The sequence below is a fragment of the Haplochromis burtoni genome, unplaced genomic scaffold (assembly GCF_018398535.1).
Source record: "Haplochromis burtoni strain Fernald_Lab_line unplaced genomic scaffold, NCSU_Asbu1 Contig_113, whole genome shotgun sequence".
Taxonomy (NCBI): domain Eukaryota; kingdom Metazoa; phylum Chordata; class Actinopteri; order Cichliformes; family Cichlidae; genus Haplochromis; species Haplochromis burtoni.
The window spans coordinates 1-20,382 of NW_024582474.1; the positions used below are offsets into that span (position 1 = coordinate 1).

The 20,382-nt window shown below is 39.2% G+C and overlaps 1 protein-coding gene across 2 annotated transcripts in view; it reads right to left on the reverse strand.

Moving 5' to 3' along the window:
* Positions 1-11: 11 nt before the first annotated feature.
* Positions 12-20,382, reverse strand: part of LOC102297714 (calcium/calmodulin-dependent protein kinase type II subunit beta) — a 51,490-nt gene continuing 31,119 nt past the window's right edge. Inside the window, exons 8-17 of one of the 2 annotated variants that reach the window (XM_005928955.3) lie at positions 18,629-18,712; positions 18,449-18,543; positions 18,226-18,348; positions 16,800-16,883; positions 15,000-15,042; positions 11,912-11,983; positions 10,726-10,763; positions 4,698-4,766; positions 1,499-1,543; positions 12-889 (exon numbers count right to left, since the gene is read on the reverse strand). In XM_005928955.3, coding sequence (XP_005929017.1) covers positions 815-889; positions 1,499-1,543; positions 4,698-4,766; positions 10,726-10,763; positions 11,912-11,983; positions 15,000-15,042; positions 16,800-16,883; positions 18,226-18,348; positions 18,449-18,543; positions 18,629-18,712 — 728 coding nt within the window. In that variant the 3' untranslated portion in view covers positions 12-814. The remainder of the gene's footprint in view (positions 890-1,498; positions 1,544-4,697; positions 4,767-10,725; positions 10,764-11,911; positions 11,984-14,999; positions 15,043-16,799; positions 16,884-18,225; positions 18,349-18,448; positions 18,544-18,628; positions 18,713-20,382) is intronic. The other variant, XM_042223497.1, reaches the window with a different exon arrangement.

Sequence of the window (20,382 nt, forward strand, 5' to 3'; positions counted from 1 at the left end):
TAGGGACATGTAAGCAGTCGGCTGTGGTGAGTGAAAGGGACAGTTTTTCTGCTGCGTCAGACTCTGTGACTGTGTTTTCTGGAGCTATTTTTTGTGTGTCTTCTGAATATAACAATAATTTTTCCGTCTCACCCATGGCCACTGTTCCAAAGACTGCCTTTACTGAGCCCACATTCAGGGTTAATGACTGTGTTCACGCTGTTGTTTCTAAACCTGGAGTTACTGAGTCAAGCACCACGAGTTTAGGGAATGACTATGTTAGGGGAGCCTAACATGCACGGTCGGCCCCCTGAACTGTTTTGGCTCTTGTGTTGTCGACCTTCGGGTCAACCCCCAGACTTTACTGTGGACTCATGAATAGTCTTGTTTTGTGTTGACCTGTTTTTGGTTTGATCTGGACTCTTGTGCTCCTTGTTTTTTGTTTCACAATATAAATATGAGAGGCTACAACTACACAACAAAAAACAAATAAAAAAAAAGACAAATGACAAATATATATAGAAACACAAATACCAGGGTGATGAGTTATGTGATTGATACATTGCCTTTTAATGTATCAAAATCCCTTATTGACATATTATTGTATCATGGGTTCCTGTGACTCTAATTGCTAATTTATTCTCCAAGGTAATTGAACTACACTTCTTCAGTCGAAATGATATAAGTGAGGAAATTCCATAATTTTAGATGTTTAAATCTTCAACATAAAATGAATATTTGATACAATAACTACATAGATTTTGTGATGTGCTACACAAAGACGCTGTTTAAGAGTAAAAGGGGGTCTTGTATTGCTATGAGATTTTTAATAAAGTCAGTCTTTGCATGTATGTGGCCTACCTTTCACATCTTCATCCTCAATAGTTGTGTTGCTGCTATCAGATGATTCCTGCAAAGTACAGAAACCTGATTACAAAAAATTCACATAAATAATTAATAAAATTAATAAAAATAAATGTGTTTTTTTACACATCCATAAATGCATGCACACATATTCACAACACGCTCAAATTTCTTCATTAAAATCTACAAAACCTCCACACCATGTATACCAAGTATACAAAGCCAAGCATTTGACTTTGCATCACTCCGACACAATGGACTGAGCTGTCTTACCATAAATGGACAGAGACACACATTTCTTAGCCATTGTTACACATAGGTTGTACAGTGGTGGTATGGTGGTTACTCTGGTAGCACTCTAGTTGACATATGAAGATTGCTAAGCCAGTGGCAGAACCATTGAGCTCCACTGATCTAAACACAGTAGGGGACCATAAGACAAAGAAACACCTCACAGGACTCAAGCAACTCACACTCTCTCTGTCTCCCACATGCATAAATATACAAAGAGATGCACACATTTATTAAAGAAACTTCAAAAACCCTGAAAAATACAGTTTAGCCCACATGGCTAGAGAAACAATGTAGGGACGACAATGACAAATGAAAACCAGTATAAGAAAATAATATGTGGACAAAAGGGAGGAGGATGTACCTTGATCCCATCTACTGGATTATGGATAACAGTAGTCTGAGGTTCCTGGAGGAAGAATGGAGAGAAAGAGAGGGGAGAAAACAGAAAGAAGTTGTGGAAACAAGTGAAGGTGTTTCATGATGGCAAAAAAAGGTTGAGAGACATAAGAGAAAGATAAGCACAGCGTAGGATGTGAGTAACACATGGAAAGATGGTAAAAATTCTGAATAGTACGTTAAAGATTGGAAAGAGTTCATGGTAAATGATGACCTTAAATTCCCAATAAATCCACAATTGTGAATGATAACTAAATTCTCTGTCGCATGCATTCTCTCTCTCATCAAAGTGATCACTTTAATCCCATTCATTTTATTCTAATTTAAATAAATGCAGTTAGTGTTGTAACCCTCTCTAATCTTGTATACAATAACTTTCAATGTATGGTAGTGTACTACATGTATGTGATTCTGCCACACATATACAGTAAGTGGTGTAGAAAATTTTGAAAGACCAAAACAATGCATCCCAAAGTATTTTATCTACCAAAGCTGTTTATAACTTATTGTTAGGTGCATTTATTGTCAAAAAGTAATTTTTGTAATTTAAGTTTACTGGTTAGTTCTGAGGTCATTCTTATTACATTAATGAGTTTGTTTACGATCAGTTTAGTTTCTTTTCTATTGGGTTCCCCTTGTGTCTTTGTCCTGTGTTCCTCTGTTTGTGTCCTTGTGTCTCGTCTCTCCTTCCTGTTTACATGTTTCCCTTGCTCTGTCATGTGTATCCATGTATGTTTTTCTTCAGCCCCTCATGTCTCACTCCCTCTCTCAAGTGTGCCTTCTAGCTCACTTGCTCGTGTTGTCACAGTGTACGTCTCGCTATGTTTCCTGTTTTATTTTGATAGTCCCGTGTTCCAGTGTGTTTAGTTTTGCGTCCCCCGTGACCTCATGTTCATTTGTGTCAGCTGTGTTTCCCATGTGTTTCCACTTCCCTCGTTATCCATCCCTGTCTCCCTTTGTTCATTGTTGAGTAGTCTGTTTACCTCCTCACGTTTCCATGGTTCATGTCATCTGGATTTTCAGGTTTCATGATTTAGTTTCTACCAGTTTAGCCTCCCAGCTGTACCTTGTATTAACTGTATTATAACACAGACATGTCTTCTCAGATAAACTGAATATATATTTTCACAAAATTAAGACTGGATTTTTTTCCCACTGGAACTGCAAAAATCTTTTAATGGCCTACACAAATTCACTTGGTTCTGAAGTACTAAGACCTGATAGATATGGACCATATTTACCATGCATGGTATGTCAAGTATTGCCCCTACTCTAAATGTTTCAAATAATAGGTGTAGTGTAAAAGTGTAAATGCAAGTAATGTGTGTGAACCAAATCTCAGGCTCACAAAAGTCCACTAAATGATAAGTAGTGATTAATTATACGTGAACTGAGAATCAGGCAAATCTACAGAAGTTTTAAAACATGGAGCTAAAAATAAACACAACATATCACTTTTAGTAGCATAGAAAAGTGTTGTCATGGTTCTGGGTCATTTTGACCCAGCATTTTCAGTTCCTTATGTTTTGGTATTCTTCTGTATTATGATTTATCTTTATTATTATTATTATTATTATTAGTATTATAGGTTTGGTTTAGTGTCGAGTTTGCGTCTTGGTGATTTTCTCTTGTTTCCTGTTTTACTTTGAAGGTCTATGTCTTATGTGCAGTGAATCTAGTTTTAGTTCCCTCTGTCTCGTTAGCCCTAATCTCTCCCAGCTGTGTCTCCCTCCTGTTTCCCATTCCCTGATTACGCCTCTGTGTATATAAGCCCTATGTTTTCCTTTGTTCTCTGTTGCGTTGTACCCTCAGATTTTGCCTGTGTGTTCCAGTTAGTGCTTTCATGGTTTGGTTTTTGTTCTTTGCCAGCAATAAATCTGTGGTTTCGAGTTGCAATTTTGTCTCCACGAGTCCTGCGTTTGGGTCCTCATCCCTGCCTGCTCGCACACACAGCCTTAACAAGTTGACATAGGTACCATAAATGTCAACTTTTGTTTCAAATTGATGCAAATTTTAATCAGTTTTCTTCAGTTTTTGATTGAAAAGTGCAATGTTTCACAGCCTCCTGGCTGTAAGCCTTTTAAAGTGGTTTTGATTGGAAGTGAGACCAGGTGCATTCTCCTAGTGTTTTTAGATTTTTAAACAATTACAGAGATGTGGACCATGCATTGGTTCCCCAGCGGGACTCTCAGTTCTACTGTCCTGGGGACATTAAAGTAGAACTGATGGAATGCAGAAACTTCTTGAGCTGTGACTGCAAGCATAAAAACAAAAATCTTCACTTGCCACCGGCTATGTTTTCATCAACCATAGATGACTGCTTAACAGCAAATGCTCTGAAAATGGTCCAAACACATAGAAGCATATCATCTTGAAAGGATGATTTGCCAAATTTATGCCTGGAAAAGTTTTTGACTTGTATAGACCCATCCCAGAGGTTTGCAAATCAAGAAACAACCCAATACAAAGCTTCTTGATGTGTGGCTACAACCACAGCAACAAGGTTATTTTATTATGCATTAACCAGCCAGTTAAAAAAGAAAATAAAAACCCTAAATGGATCCATTAGTAGTTCTCAAGCGAGCACCCCAGTGGGTAGTGACTCTCACTGTTTCTTTTTGTGCCTTTTGGGTTATGTATGCTTGTATCTGGATCCTCCTAGAATCATGTTTTTACAGCAGCACATGCATGGACACCTTTACAAAGAATGAACACAAAGAATAATTCCAATAAGTACAACCTGTGTCAGTATTTGTTTTATTTTAAGGGGTTTGTTACTGGGATTGGACCTAACTGTACTCTCTTGGTAAGAAAGGGAAATGAGTTAAAAAGCAAAATTATTGAGCTGTTACTTTAAAAGCGATTGAAAACTTCATAGCACAAAATCATAGCAACAACCCATAGAGCTTTTCCTTTTTTTTCTTTTTTTTACCAAAACCATACATGTCTCCCCCTTTCTCAGTCTCTCTTTGACTGTCTCTCTCTCGCCCACACACACACACACACACACACACACACACAGCACACACACACACACACACACACACACACACACACACACAGACACACACACGCACACACACACACACACACACACACACACACACACACACACACACTGCTAGAAATGTTTTGGACAGACAGAAACACATAGAGCTGCATACCAGTGCAGCAGAGGGGATGTTGCCTTTGGGACTGGTGACTATGCTGTTTCTCGTGCTGTTTGTTTGAGGCTGTGCAGGAAACAAAAAGTATTATATTAGTACTCAGCAACCATTCTGAGATGTGACCTTTGCTGGTAGTGAAGTGGGTGGTAACTGTGTAAAAGTATACAGTTAATAATAGCTGACGGCAGCAAAATTCTCCTAAGACAAAAGTAGTGTCTAGAATCAAGAGTGTAGTCGTTCAACTATGGATCCAAAACAGTTTCCACACTTTTTTTTTTGCTATATTATTAATCAGGTAAAAAAGTTTTCAACAATCTTTCATGCTGACTCATTTCTCTATGCAGGAAAATCCAAACACCAATCACAGCATTTTTCTTTTTCATTACTGCCCACTGGCTGTGGATGTAACCTGGCAAATGGTAAATTAAATAAATAACAGCTGATCAACTCCACAATATCTGTCAAACATGAAAAACAAGCATCTATTTTGACTCACTGCATTAGTATCTCTAATGTGTCTTCCTGACATTCAAATAGAGAAAATGAGGTCAAAACGTAACAGAGATGCAAAACTTATGAAACAAAACAAACACAGAAAACACAGCCAGCCACTAGTAACATGTTAAATGTACAGCAAAAAGAATCACAGGCATAACTTTTCTATTTCAATTACATCAGAAGAAACATGCAAAAACAGGAATTATTCACAGACTTCATGCTTGAATCACTGGAATTCTATATTTTCTGTTCATATTTTTCCACGGTACAATTGATGTTGTGTTAGGCAAAAGGACAAGAAAAAAAGTCCATATGGAAATTCAGTGTGCTCAGGGGCTGAAGCTGATCTCACCACTGTTGCCAAATACTAACAGCAACGTTTCGTAAAAATGCTAAAAATACTCTCAGCTATCAACTTGTGGAGTCAATGCTTTGCATACTATGCTGTTTAAAAAAAGGCTAGTTGGTTGCAACATCCATGGGGCTTTTCTAGCTGATGGGGAAATCCAAAAAGCTTATATTCACAATTCTATCACTGAAAAAAGGGTAAACTTTGTTAAACACAACATAGTTATATTTCAACAAATTTGTAATGTACTTATGAGAGAAGCATTAAGAGTGTTCTTGAATGCTATTATATTTTCTCACATTAACTATTGCATATCCTCGTATCCCAAGAGAGGGTTACAACACTAAAACAAATTAAGCACCCACCACACATAACCAAAGCTTTGAGATCAACTCGAGGTTACTTTAAGGTTCATAAAGGAACTCTCCTTTCTCCCAATCCGCCTTTTTATTTAAAGCTCTAATGCCTCCAGAGGGACTCCTTTGTTCCCAGCCTCCTGAAGGCCTCTGCCTCTTTCATTACCAGGCCATTTTAAAACCACCTTGAAGGTCCCTGTTTCCTTTGTCACCAGCCTGTTGAGGGTCACTGATGCTGGCTTCCAGCCACACTACCGGAGCATAGCCTTCTAGTCAGTCTCCACAACTGCTTCATCTCTGCCACTGGTCTCCAGGCTGGGCCTCAACCTCAGCATTGAACTTTGCTGGAAACTTATACACATAGACCAGTACCTACTCTTTGACTTGTACCACCCTCTGCAACAAAAGCTTGGAGTAATCAGTATCCTGTAACATCCTTTCCCTTTTGGCAGAAAACATTGCCTTTAAGCCAAAAGGGAAAGAAAAAGAACACATACATTAAGAAAGCTCTTAAAATATCCAACTTATCCCAACTGAGCTTTCAGTTTGAGCTTTCAAATCAGCACAGATGCACAAAAAAGAACGTCACAACACCAAGTAGAAAGAAACAAAATGACAAACAGAACAAACAACATAGTATATGCAGTGCAGTGCAGTGAGGAGTGCTCAGACCTCTAGACTGGAGAAACCAAACAGCCACTCCATAAAAGCATGGCACAACACAGAAGAGCCACCTGGACAGGACAAGGCTCAGAATAATAACACATTTGCACTTAAAGTGCATAAAGTGCATTTAACTTAAACCTGAATAGATTGCTTACACAAACTTATATACAGGTAAATGGATTGGTTCTTATGGAGCACCTTTCTACTCTACTTGAGCACTGAAAGGGCTTTGTACAAAATTCCTCATTTATCATTCAAGCTGGTGATGGCTCACCAACCGGCTATAATAATAGTAGATAATAAGCAGAAAAAGGACACAGTGATAGACGTCGCTATACCAAGTGATAGCAACATCAGGCAGAAGGAACACTTAAAATACATTAATTTAAAGATATTGTAATTGTCGGGATGTCTTTTGCCCAGCAACTCACAAAATTGCTTGTTGTGAAGTTTACTGTTTATTTCTTTCCAAAGTTATAAGAAACAATTACCAAAAATAATACTGAACAGTACATGCAACCTTAAAATACTGTAAATATCTTGTCATTAGGGTTAGTTACGACACTTACGTGTGAAGCTTTAAAAAAAAGCATATTTACAAAAAAAAGCTGGAAACAAAGAGGAGATGTGGAAGTTCTAATGAGAGATAGTGCCTGTGCCAATGCCAGAATGCTAAAATAGCTCCATGGTTGTTTATGTACATTTTACATCATGGTCCAGCAAAGGACAAGCTGTGGTTGTGTAATGATAGATTAATCATCTGGTGGGAAATAATCTGAGATTACCAATCTAAACCCTTAAGAAGGGAGAGGAGGGGTTGTGCGGAGGATGAAAAAGGGAAGAGAAGCTGAAGGAAAATGAAGAAATGTAGGATATGAAGAGTGACATAAGGAAACAGGTCAGGAGGAATGGAAGAAGAAGGGCTTCTGTCTGATGCTTCGTTGTCGGTGGCAACACTTTCCTATTTGTTAGTGATTTATTAAGTTGCAGTGATTTTTTTCCAATCAGAACCACTGTACGATTCAAGTGTTTTAGGCACTTGTGACAGATCTTTAAAATACATTGTGCATGAAGAAAATCATTATGTTTTGCTACACATAAATACAGAATTGCTCTGCCACATTGGACAGGGGAAGCTTCCCATCCAAGCACATGCAAGTCAGTTGACACAGAGATCTATCGAAATCAAAAACATAACTGCTAAATGTTTTACTTATTTTTAAATGTATTCATTTGTTACAAATTCAAGACATATATTCCAGTTATCAGACACTTAAATAAAAATGTGGATTTTGATACCAAATTTTTATGATGTTGTGTGAAATTTAAAAACTGACAAAGTTACTCCATCATCTAAGCAAGTTTTCTTTCTGTGTGATAGAGATACATCTCACAAGAAAGCACATTATACATGCTTCTCTAAGTCATCGGGCGATCGTGGCTCAAGAGTTGGGAGTTCGCCTTGTAATCGGAAGGTTGCCGGTTCGAGCCCCGGCTTGGACAGTCTCGGTCGTTGTGTCCTTGGGCAAGACACTTCACCCGTTGTCTACTGGTGGTGGTCAGAGGGCCCGGTGGCACCAGTGTCCGACAGACTCGCCTCTGTCAGTGCGTCCCAGGGTGGCTGTGGCTACAATGTAGCTGCCATCACCAGTGTATGAATGGGTGCATGACTGGATGTGTAAAGCGCTATACAAATACAGACCATTTACCATTATCATTCAAAGGCATAGCTGATTCCTAGGTGACCCAGAGTTTGAGTTTTTTTGTCTGGACTTGTACTTTTTGTAAGGAGGAGATAATATCTGCTGATATTTTATATCGACAAAGCATTTAATTTAACAAGACATTATCCTCTGTTATTTTGGTACAAACAAACAAAGAAAAATAAATAAATAAATAAATAAATAAATAAAGTTAAACTATGAGCTGTGTGAGACACATTATAGGTAATTACACTACAAATTTCACCCTACTTAAATAAAATCAGATCTATTTGGTTGAATAACTGAGTGTATCCAGCATTTATCAAAAGTATGAGGAGGTACAGGAGGAGGAGCTGTCATGGATGACCAAGCCGCTGCATGGAAAGTACCATCGACAAATAAAAGAAGTAGATGATATCAAGACATCCTACCAGTGACTAGAAAAGGCCAGTTTAAAGGAGTTTGAGTTTGTTTTGGTTTGGTCTTGTTCATTCTTTAGGGAATTGTGCAATTCTTGTATTCAGTTTGCGTGCCCTGGTACTAGTCCTTAGTTCATTGAATTTTGTTCCCTTGCGTGCTCTGTTTGCCCTAGTTTATGTGTCCTCTGTGTGTCCTCCCCAGCACCCCCTGTGTGTAGTCAGTTGTATCTGGTTGCAAATGTAAAGTTTTTGTCTCTGTCTTGCCTCCATGTTTCTCTTGCCCTTTCTCTCTGTCCCGCACTCTAGCTCTCTCACTCATTCTCTGTATTTAGTCAGTTTGATGTCAGTGTTTGTTTTCTCTGTCTTCCTGTGTCTGGTCCATCTGTTTTCTGTTTTATCCTGACAGTCAGTTGTCCTGTGCACATCGTTGCATGCCTCACATGCTGATATGACACTCTGATCATGGCAGTACAGCAACAGGCCCTAAGCACCAGATGCACAACCAGGTCGCTGGGACAGTGTACAGGAACATCTGTGCCACATACAGACTAGCAGTCTGCCCGTCGTAATGAGAGACACCACCAAAGGTGGAAACAACAGCACTGAGATCTTGTGGGACTTTGGGTTCCAGACAGAAAAGCACCTGTTTGCCAACCAACAACACATAGTGGTAGCTGACAAGGAACAAAAGACAGCAACATGAGGAAGAAGGAGTATCCGAAAACAGAGGACTATCAGGGGCTGAAGGAACAGCTGGAGCAGACGTGGAAAGTAAACTACAAAGTGGTCCCAGTGGTAATATGAACACTAGGAACTGCAACCCCAAAACTGGAAGAATGGCTCCAGCAGATTCCAGGAACAACATCAGAGGTCGCTGTGCAGAAGTGTGACCTAAACTGACCACTCACAGTTTACTACAAGCCTCATTTACCCATTCACACACACACAATGGATACTGGGGGCAAAGTGGAGTTCTTGCCAGGTGCACTTCAACATTAACAGTGGTGGAGCTGCATACTGAACCACCAACCGTATGACTGCGAATAACCCAAACTACCTGCTGAGCCACAGCTGTGTTTGAGTGCATTACATGTGACTGTGTCTATATTCTGAGTGCTTCATGCATTCAAAATGAATGGTGCCTTCACAGATATCCACTTTATCTATGTCATGTGTATTAATGCACTCCTATACATTAGAGATACTGGCTTTTAAACTTAAAACAAGCTGGATCATCCCTCTGCTCTAGCACAGTGGATGTGCTAACCATAATTTTCTTAAAGAATTTTACATTTTGACTGTTGGCACATTAAAATTTTAACTTGCTTTATCAGCAATGAACTATATTTACTGACAACGGTTTTCAGATTTCCACATACTTTCCAATAGCCAAAAGTGCATTCTTAATGCAGGGTCATTTAAGGTTGTGAATATCACAGCCATTTATACTGGGTTTTCAGCCTTGTTCCTTGCATTTGCTTTTGAATAGTAATAATACAGTCACCAAATTCTTTGTGAGAAACCTGTTCTTAAATGGTTGAACCCCTCATCATCATTATGATCATTCTGAAGGTCTGACACTCAGTAGGGTGTTTGTGTTTTTACGTTTAATCATTATATTGGCCCATTGTCAGTTAAACTAAAAAAGTTGTTGGATGTTCCACCAATTCCATCTTTTTTAATATGTTTCCTGACATGTTTTTTGGAATCCAATTTAAAACAACTTTGGATACCTTCCCAAACATGTCTTCCCCTGTTTTAATATTTCTAATTAAATTAAAAGGATAATGTGAAAGGATAATAGAAAAGCCTAGGAAAGAAAACAATATAGCCATCACAGACACCCAAAAACAATATCTTCCAAAAAATTAAAGTGAACGCAATCGTGGTTTAAAAAGATCACCCCGAATAGTTTGCATCTGCCTTTGACCAAAACATTTACGGATTAATAAAAGTAGTAGAAGTATGGAAGGGCAGCCAAGAATATAAAGAGGAAACACTGCAGATGAAAATGAAGAGGATGACCTAGCTTACCTTGACATCAGCCTTCTTGTTGAGGAGACTCTTGGCTGCTGCAGAGAGGCAGAACGACACACCCTCAGATGGTAGAGTACACATTATTTACCTTCAGATGACGACTTTGTAATCTGCTCACACAAATGCAGATCCACATCCGCGGTCATTCATGCATGCATGCAGGCACTGGCTTAAAAGAAAAAAAAAAATCACCTGCTTGTCAAAGTGCACAAATAAATGTGAAGAGTTACAATGCCTATCCTCCCATCCACTACCACTAGGAGGAGGGGGGAAAGGAATTTACCCCTCCCTCTGAAAAAATGGAAAATTCTTTCCCTGCGTCTTAAAAAGCAAATGAATAAAATGTGCAAAAACTCACACATATATTAAAAAGAATTCTCCATCCTGCTAGCACTTCCTGACCCTGATCCATTGCCCAAAGCATTAGATAAGCAGAGGGCATCAAACACGAGGGAGGGGGGAGAAGTCAAACTAATTCTCTGTATAATCCAAATACACTCTCTCGCACCGTTGCACGCACAGGCATAGATAGAAGGGGGATTAGGAGCGAAAGCATGAGGGAAGAGGAACAGAGATGCAGGTATATGATAATGGGTTTGTTAATCTGAAGAGTAGGCTGGATTAATTCACAGAGTTCACTGATGGGCAGGAATTAGTCTGGGATGATGTGGAAAAAATAAAGTATGTGTTTTGCTGCTTAAATGCTGATAAAAAAAAAAGGAAGAAACAGCTTAAAACACTCCAGTTCTGCTGACATTAATCTTTTATCATGTTGGAGCTCTGAGTGGATGTGTGATCCCCAACCTAAAAGCAGCACTGAACAGTTACTGCACTCCACATTTAAAATGTGATAACTAAACTCCCACTTATACACCACAGTGCATGCTATTTGTCTGTACAAGGAAAGAAAAGTCTGTAATACTCTTCCCTTCAGATGAGAAATGAGATTGCTTACCTTGGCAAAAAGTTAAAGAAGCAATAAGGGTGAGGAAGAGGAGAGAAAGATTTAGGAAGAGAGATTAAAACAAGCTGAGGGATAGAGCTAAAGGAGTGTGTGATGTTGTGACCCTGGGAGATTTCCGTTTAATCACATCTGCTCCTGCCTCAATGAGGGGAAAGGATGTAAAGTTTTAAAAGCTGCAGGGAGAAAATGCTAAAAGATGTGCTTGCGAGATGTGTTTACCTTGTTCCACGATGCCAGCTGTGGTTCCTGCTACAGCGCTGACAGCAGCAGGGGCCGTAGTCTGACGGCCCACTGAAAAATACAGAGTATCATTAACAGTACCAGTCAAAACTTTAATACTACTATGTGAATGGATCAAAACTAAAAAATAACACGTATGGGTTTGTGTAGAAAGAAAGCATAACCAAAACGACTTTATATATGGGTGATATTGTATTTTAATGCCAAATCTGTTTCAAGAACAGCTTTGAATATTCTTCAGTCTTCAACTAGCTTCATGAGATCATCCCCTGAGTTTAAGCAACAACCTTGAAGAAATTCCCAATTGCTGATCACTTGTTGGCTGTTTTTCCTTCAATCTGTGCTCTAATTTATCATAATCTCACTTGACTGTCGGTCAGGCATTGTGGAAGTCAGATCATGGTAAATGGTAAATGGCCTGTATTTATATAGCGCTTTACTAGTCCCTAAGGACCCCAAAGCGCTTTACATATCCAGTCATCCACCCATTCACACACTGGTGATGGCAAGCTACATTGTAGCCACAGCCACCCTGGGGCGCACTGACAGAGGCGAGGCTGCCGGACACTGGCGCCACCGGGCCCTCTGACCACCACCAGTAGGCAATGGGTGAAGTGTCTTGCCCAAGGACACAACGACCGAGACTGTCCAAGCCGGGGCTCGAACCAGCAACCTTCCGATTACAAGGCGAACGCCTAACTCTTGAGCCACGATCGCCCCCATCATCTGATACAGCCCTCCATTATCCTTGTTATTGTTCACACAGCTCCCACGGGGCGTCTTGGTGTGACTTTACTCATGGTGCTACTGAAAAAAATGATGTTCGTTCTATCCATAAACAAGAGGGGATGTTGTGTTACTGCAGGATGTTATGGTACTTATGCCAGCCACGAATCTGTCTACAGACTGGAGAAATTGCATTGCTTCATATGGACACTTGAGGCTGACTTCAAAAGTGAGCCAATCCCCACAGACTTCCATGTTATAATGTCCAACTTTACAAGATAAATGAACATATTTGCAGGCTATTATAAAAATAATTATGTCTCCCCATTTCATAAGAACTGTATGTAAACAGCTTATTCTACTAGTGATTCTTGTTTTGAGTATCTGGTGCCCCAGGAAAGGACTTTGGAAATTTCAACAGGAAGCACCAGAAGATAACCGTTGCCCAACCATTGTGAACTTAGGAACCGGAATTCAAATTTTTGGCTCTTTTTTTTTTCTACTCATTTTTGTCACGTTGGATTATAGTCTCAAATGAGCTGGAGGCCTTTGTACTGAGTCACAGCTTCCCCATTTGAACTTTACTGGGCACAGGATAGAGCGGATCTCTTTCCTGATCAGTGCATACCCCTTCTCCTTACTCTCATTCCTCTCAACACTTGTACAAGAAATCAGCATTAGCATAGAATAGGTTAGTTAAATTAGGATAAAAGTCTGGTGAATTCATCAAGTGACTGTTACTATTTGATTAAACTTTTGCCAGTTCTTTTCCTGGCCACTAAAGAATAACCTGGTTAAATTTGCCATGTGCATGGACCATAGTGAAGAGCTGCTGTTAACAGGCAGAATCTCATAATTGACCTGCAGGGCTACTCAAAGTATTTCATCAGTAGATAGCAGGATCGACATCCAGAGGTTATCAGTTAGAACCAGGTGAATCTTCTCAACTCCGGCTCGGTAGTCTGGCATTACATGTTGGTCAATATCCTTTGGAATCAGAAGCTTTGATCCTTTAAATGAAGAGCCAGTCCACAACACTATAGGGATAACTGGTACAAATATAACTCAAAGAGTCTACAAACCCATATGATGTTGTCATCCCAGATGAACCATGACATTGTGACATTACCCATTGGTTAGTGAAGTGCTACTGCAAAGCCTCAAGCTGAGCTATCTTGGTCTTATGCAACTGGATGTGACATTCAATACGGTTATCTGACAGAGAAACAGAAGGACACTGCTTGCTCACAGACTAGTCACTTGTCAATTGCATGGTAAAAAAAAACTGTTTTATCCTTCTTTTTAACTCTAATGGTGATATAATTAAGAAAATAAGCATTGTAGTGAATTCAATAAGATTTAAATGTAGCTAAAAAGACTGATTCTTATATAGCGCTTTTCTACTCTCCCGGAGTACTCAAAGCGCTCTATACAACACGCCACATTCACCCAGTCACACCCATTCTCACTAGCACTACCTCTATACTGAGGGCTTTCTAACTACAGTCACACACATTCATACTCCGATGGATGCATCTTGGGGTTAGTATCTTGCCCAAGGATACTTGACATGCTGAGACTTTTTTTCAGGTGTTGAAAGTATTCAACAGGATTCATCGACCTACTTGTGCAGGTTGATGAACACTGTTTGTAATTAATTTGCTTGCAATTTGATGAGCTCCAGAAAATGCACGTTGTAGCACTAGAAATAAACTATTGTGTTAAGAGTTCTAATTTTGTATGTTTGGGGAAAATGTAAAAATAAATACTGGTATATCAGTTGTTCTTAGTTTTATAGTTTTTTTTAATATACAGGAGGGCTTACGATGTTAAATTTGTTAAATGGTTCTAGTCCTACCAACTGTAAGTCAAAATGCGATTGGTTAAAAAAAAAGAATTATAGTTTTTAGCCAGTAATCCTTTCATTTTAATGGAAATCTGATACACAACAAATACAAAACATGTTGCAAAAAATATTTGGCTTTCTCTAGATTTGCTAGTCAAGCAAATCGGGTCAGGCCAGTCAGTGTTCATTTCATTTTCTTAACACTACTATTAGCCTCTTTATGGATTTCAGTGACTTAGCTTTTGTCATTTATCATAAAAGAACAAAGTGACAAATAAACAAGATTTAGTTATATGTGACACTGACACAATATAAGTACAGCTATGTTGGGTGAGCTTTTAAATAAGACAAATCTCTACCATAGCATCTCCCATGAGCCTGTTATGTGTTAATGTGTGTTTTGTGTGTGTCTGTGTGTGTGTAGGTGTAAAGTTTTGAAGAGATGGCATGTCACCTCTCCTCATCACCTCTGTCTTTTTAAAGAGCAACACTCACCAGAGAAGTTCCTGGAGACAAGCATGGTAGTAAGAATGGCACCCTGATGAGGAAGAACACAGAAAAGCATTATAAGAATCCACCCTGAAACCTATTTAATATGCTGGTGTCGTGAATTAACTTTTAACCTGTATGTTAAGGATTAATAAATTAACACAAACAGAAACAGAGCAAATCAGGAGGCTTCACACTCTCCAGTGCAAATGTTCCCCTGTCTAACCTCACAATACAAGAAAAGAAGAAAATCTCTGAGCAAAGACCATAACATCACCATGTTACCAGGCTACAAGGGCAGGTGCACTGTTGTTCAAAACACAATGGATTATCACACGAAAATAACTACGCTGACACTATACCAATACCTATCGGCTACACCAAGGGGAAGCTATACCCTGTATTTAAAGACTTCCAAAGATCCACAAAGAACGGGTCTCACTCAGACCCAGTGTTATCAGTATAAACTCAGCCACCTACAACATTTCCAAACACCTTGCCACCATGCTAGCACCCGTTGTTGGAACACCCCCAATCACATCGAAAACTCCACTGACTTCACCAACAAGGACCAAAAACTTGATCCAGATGAAACCATAGTGTCTTTTATTGCGGTCTCTCTCTTCACTTGCATACCTACAATTGAGGCAGTGGAAACTCTCAGAAAACAACTACAACAAGACAGCTCCTTGGAAAACAGAACAAGCTTCACCCCAGATCAGATTTGCACACTGTTAGACTGCTTTACCACCACATATTTTAAATACAGTGAGGGTTTTACAGACAAAAACATGGATGTGCCATGGGTCTCCGGTGTCACCTATTGTAGCCAGCCTTTCCATGGAGGAAGTGGAAAGCACCAGGACAGCACCTAGCCACTGGTACACATAAACTGATGACACCTGGGTCAAAATCTAAATCCAAGAATTACAATCCTTCACTGCTCTCTTCAACTTAGTGGATAGAAACATAAAGTTCACCAAGGAAGACAAAAAGGATAGCATTGTGTTTGGTGGCTAATCGAAGCCTTACATCACTCCCACACTGTCAAGCTTATTGCGACATTTGTGATCTAGTCTTCAGGCTTTAAATCTCACTGCTCATCCATCATTTGCCCTTCCAGGTGCCTTCTAGCAACCCACACCCTCCACATCTCCGCCTTACCCAAGTCATTCAGTGACTCATCAGAGTCTAATCTCCAAATAACATAATTGTATTCTGTATATCAATAAATCATGTTCAATTGTTTCTAATGATATCTCCGAATTGAACTGCCTTTGTTTATATTGGAAACATTTAGGAAAAGATACTGGTACATGTTGAGTCTAAATATCACGCAACAGTTTCCAAATAATATGTCGCGTTTGACCACTGAGCTCACGTTTAAATTTCATATTTGCCTTTTTTTGTTGACCCTAAGTTTTGCCAAGAGAAATAGACTGAGCGGCCTATTAACAAATATCCTATGGTATACTATTATATAATAAGCTCAAGTTATTAATGTCCAGTTATTTAAAAATCAATACCTATTATCCATTACCTACTCCTACATAATGTCTGTGTGATAACAGTAAGCATCCCCCATGCCTCCCTTATCATTTTACTACACTACAAACTTCTTAAGCTGTGTTTAAAAAGGAAGACTACAGCAGGGAAGGGCAAATTGTTTTTATAGCTACTGTAGCTCCTTTTAAAAAATCTGAAATCAGTTCAAAACTGGTAGACATTAAGCTAGAGTAAGGGTTTCCTCCTTTCTCCTGAAATCAGAGATACAACTTCTTTTTGAACCATCAAATATTTTCACACCTTGAGTTTCCTCCTGGCATTAAATTTCTTCAGGCACTCGACGGTCTCCTGTCTGTGCATCATTGAGGCCACCGTTGAGCGTTGCTGTGGGGAGACAGAGAAAGAGATGCTGAAAATAAAATGTTACAAGAGCAGCTGTGACAGTGATAGGTTTATGTGGGCAGGAGCTGCCAGTGAGATTCTGCATTGGTGAAATGTGTTAATTCTGAGGCCCCTTAGGTAACAAAATTTCAGCAAAACTTCAGGATAAAGAGATTCAACTTGGCTTTACAGTATCCCCACAATACATTCTGTTTCCTTACAGAGATAATGATATGTTGTTATGTTAAGGATTTAGATCTTTGACTTAGCTAGTGATTTTGTTGCGTTTTTGGGCCAATTTCTCTCAAATTTTACATTAGTCATTCTTACTAACTATTCCTGCAAACATCACAGGTACTGGGTTTGTGACTTAAACTGATGAAGACAGTCAAGAAAATATTGTTTTACAAATTATAAATGGAAAATACTGTAAATGTAACTTTTTTTTCTTGTTGCTATGATCATATTTTTAAAGATATTGTGCCAAAGTTTTATTGCAGAAACTGGCAAATGTTCACTTAAAACTCCAGTGAATACAATTGCCTAAGGGAATATTAAAATAATACAAATAATACATTTGACATAAACTAGTTTTAAACTGAAAAGTACTGAATTCATTGAATTAAACTGACATTTTTATACCCCAAAAAATTACCAACAAAACATGGTAGCACCAAAGCTCATTTAGATAGCAACTGTGTTTCTGATTATTTTATTACAGTCAAAACAAGTCATTTAATTCATTTAACTGCATTTTCCTTCTGAATCTTGTATCAAAAAACACGTTTATCAAAAAGTACTTTTCCTGAAAGAAAAGTGTTCCATTGGGCTCAAGCTTGTGTTTTTAGTTCAGAATCCAGAGTCTCTTGAATTGTTACATTAATCAAAGGCCCTTGTAAGATGACATTTATTTACAGAGCATCAAGCTGTGATTTATTGCCAAACAAATTGAACATTTCAGTGTATTTTTATTATACACACTAACACACTGTTTAAGATGTCAATTTACTACTACTACTTTAAACATAATTGTAATTTTCTAGACTTCTTTGGAGAGTCTAGAGATTTCTGCAGGAATTTAACTTATCATGTGGAACTCAGTTCTTGGTTGCTGAAGGTTAATAGGCTGAACTTTTGCCTGTCTATGGAAAAAACCATATTCAAGATAAGCTGACATGTCAGCACATATTTGCACATGTCATATTTGGCAGTTTTAAGCACATGTTCTCATAGTTGCTGAGAGAGGATTTGCAAATTACAAATTGCTTGATAGTCAAATCAGGAGCTGTGAAATATTGTTTCCTGTCTGTTTTAATAGGATGCTGGATGTGTATATGCTACTTACGCAGACCCATGGGTGCTTCAGAGCCTCCTGGGCAGTGATTCTCTTGGCTGGATTAATAGTAAGCATCTGGTTGATCAGATTTTTAGCCTCGGGAGTCACTGTGTCCCACTCTGGGGAGGGAAACTAAACCAAACGCACACCTAAGCATGCCCACATATACAATAAAAATATGTACCACATCTTATTTAACTTAAAGAGAAACAGAGATGAGAAGCTGACTAACATCATATGCTCCAGCTTTGATCTGTTGGTAGAGTTTGTGTTGGTCCTCGTCCCAGAACGGAGGGTACCCAACCAAAAGGATGTAGAGGATCACACCTACACACATAAACAGCCATTGTTTGAGTGCCAAGAACAAAATTGGCAGAGGTGGTGCTGAAAATAGAAAAAAAAAAACACCTACCACATGCCCAGATGTCTACAGGTTTACCATATGCTTCTTTCCTCAGCACTTCTGGAGACAAGTAGCCGGGAGTACCCGCAAAGCCTACACACGAAAACAAAAAGCAACACAAATGAAGGCCCTGTTTCTTGGCGAAAGTACAGAAAAGAATGCATTTTAACCCTCTCAAGGCAGGCGTTGCAGATTTGCAACAGTTAAAAACTAACAACCTGATTACCCCACATACATATTTTATGAGTTTTTTTTACTCAGAAGTACCACTGCAGGACTTGGTTGTGCATTAGCAACAAAAAGTTTAATTTGAGCCTGAGAGGGTTAAAAGGTTCTGCTCCTATGCTTTAGATAACCTCTTATTTTGGTGCTTAACTTTTATAGTTTGATTTGTCTTTTGTGATACCTTTAAAAGGTGGTGGGGCAGCTGTGGTTCAAATGGGTTGTCTACTAATCAGAACGTCAGGGGAAACGTTATCCCTGGGCTGAGCTCCAAGTTACGGCCAGTCAAGTGGTATCAATTCCTTTGTACTACAGGAACTGCATGCATACTCTGTCAACAGGAGGCTGGACATTATTGTTCATCAGGAGGAACCAAGGAACCAAGGACCCACTGCACCAGCACAGGATCTGCCAATTGGTTGAAGGATCCCAATATCTTCTGGCAGTCAGTGTCGCATTGCCTAGCTTATAGTGGACTGTGTATCACTCCATGGATATGTTTTTCCACACCATAATTGACACACCAACACAACAGCCATGCTAAATGATCTTACAGGCAGCATAACATTCTCCATAGCTTCTTTCACGTCTGTCATGTGCTCAAGATGAATCTGCTCTCATCTCTGAAAAGCGTAGGGTGGCAGTGGTGAACTTGCCAATTTGGATATTCTATGATGAATGCCATTTGGGCTCCACAATACTGGGCAGTGATCATAGGGCTCACTAGAGGATGCTGACACCTCAGGTCACCCTCAAATCAAATTATTATATTATATAGTGCCAAATTTAAAAAAAACAAAAACAAAACAGCTGCCTCAAGCCGTTTTTATATTAAAAGGTAAAGATCCTACAATAATACAAGTCTGTTTCTGATTATTTGGTCAGAGACATTCACACCAGTGGCTTGCTTGAGATCATTTTGTAGGGTTCTGGCAGTGGCCATACTGTTTCTTCCAGCACAAAGGACACGCATGCCACTTAAGGACCTTCTATGGTCCTGTCCAGCTTTCCTAGAGTAACTGCTTGGAAATTCTGGAATTTCCTCCATGCACTTACCACTGGAATGGGAGACACAGCAAACGTTCTGTCAATGGCATGTATTGATGTGCCATCCTGAAGGAGTTCGACTACATGTACAACCTCTGTAGGGTCCAAGTGTTGCATCAGTACAGGGAGTGCAGAATTATTAGGCAAATGAGTATTTTGTCCATCCTCTTCATGCATGTTGTCTTACTCCAAGCTGTATAGCCTTCTACCAATTAAGCATATTAGGTGATGTGCATCTCTGTAATGAGAAGGGGTGTGGTCTAATGACATCAACACCCTATATCAGGTGTGCATAATTATTAGGCAACGTCCTTTCCTTTGGCAAAATGGGTCAAAAGAAGGACTTGACAGGCTCAGAAAAGTCAAAAATAGTGAGATATCTTGCAGAGGGATGCAGCAGTCTCAAAATTGCAAAGCTTCTGAAGCGTGATCATCGAACAATCAAGCGTTTCATTCAAAATAGTCAACAGGGTCGCAAGAAGCGTGTGGAAAAA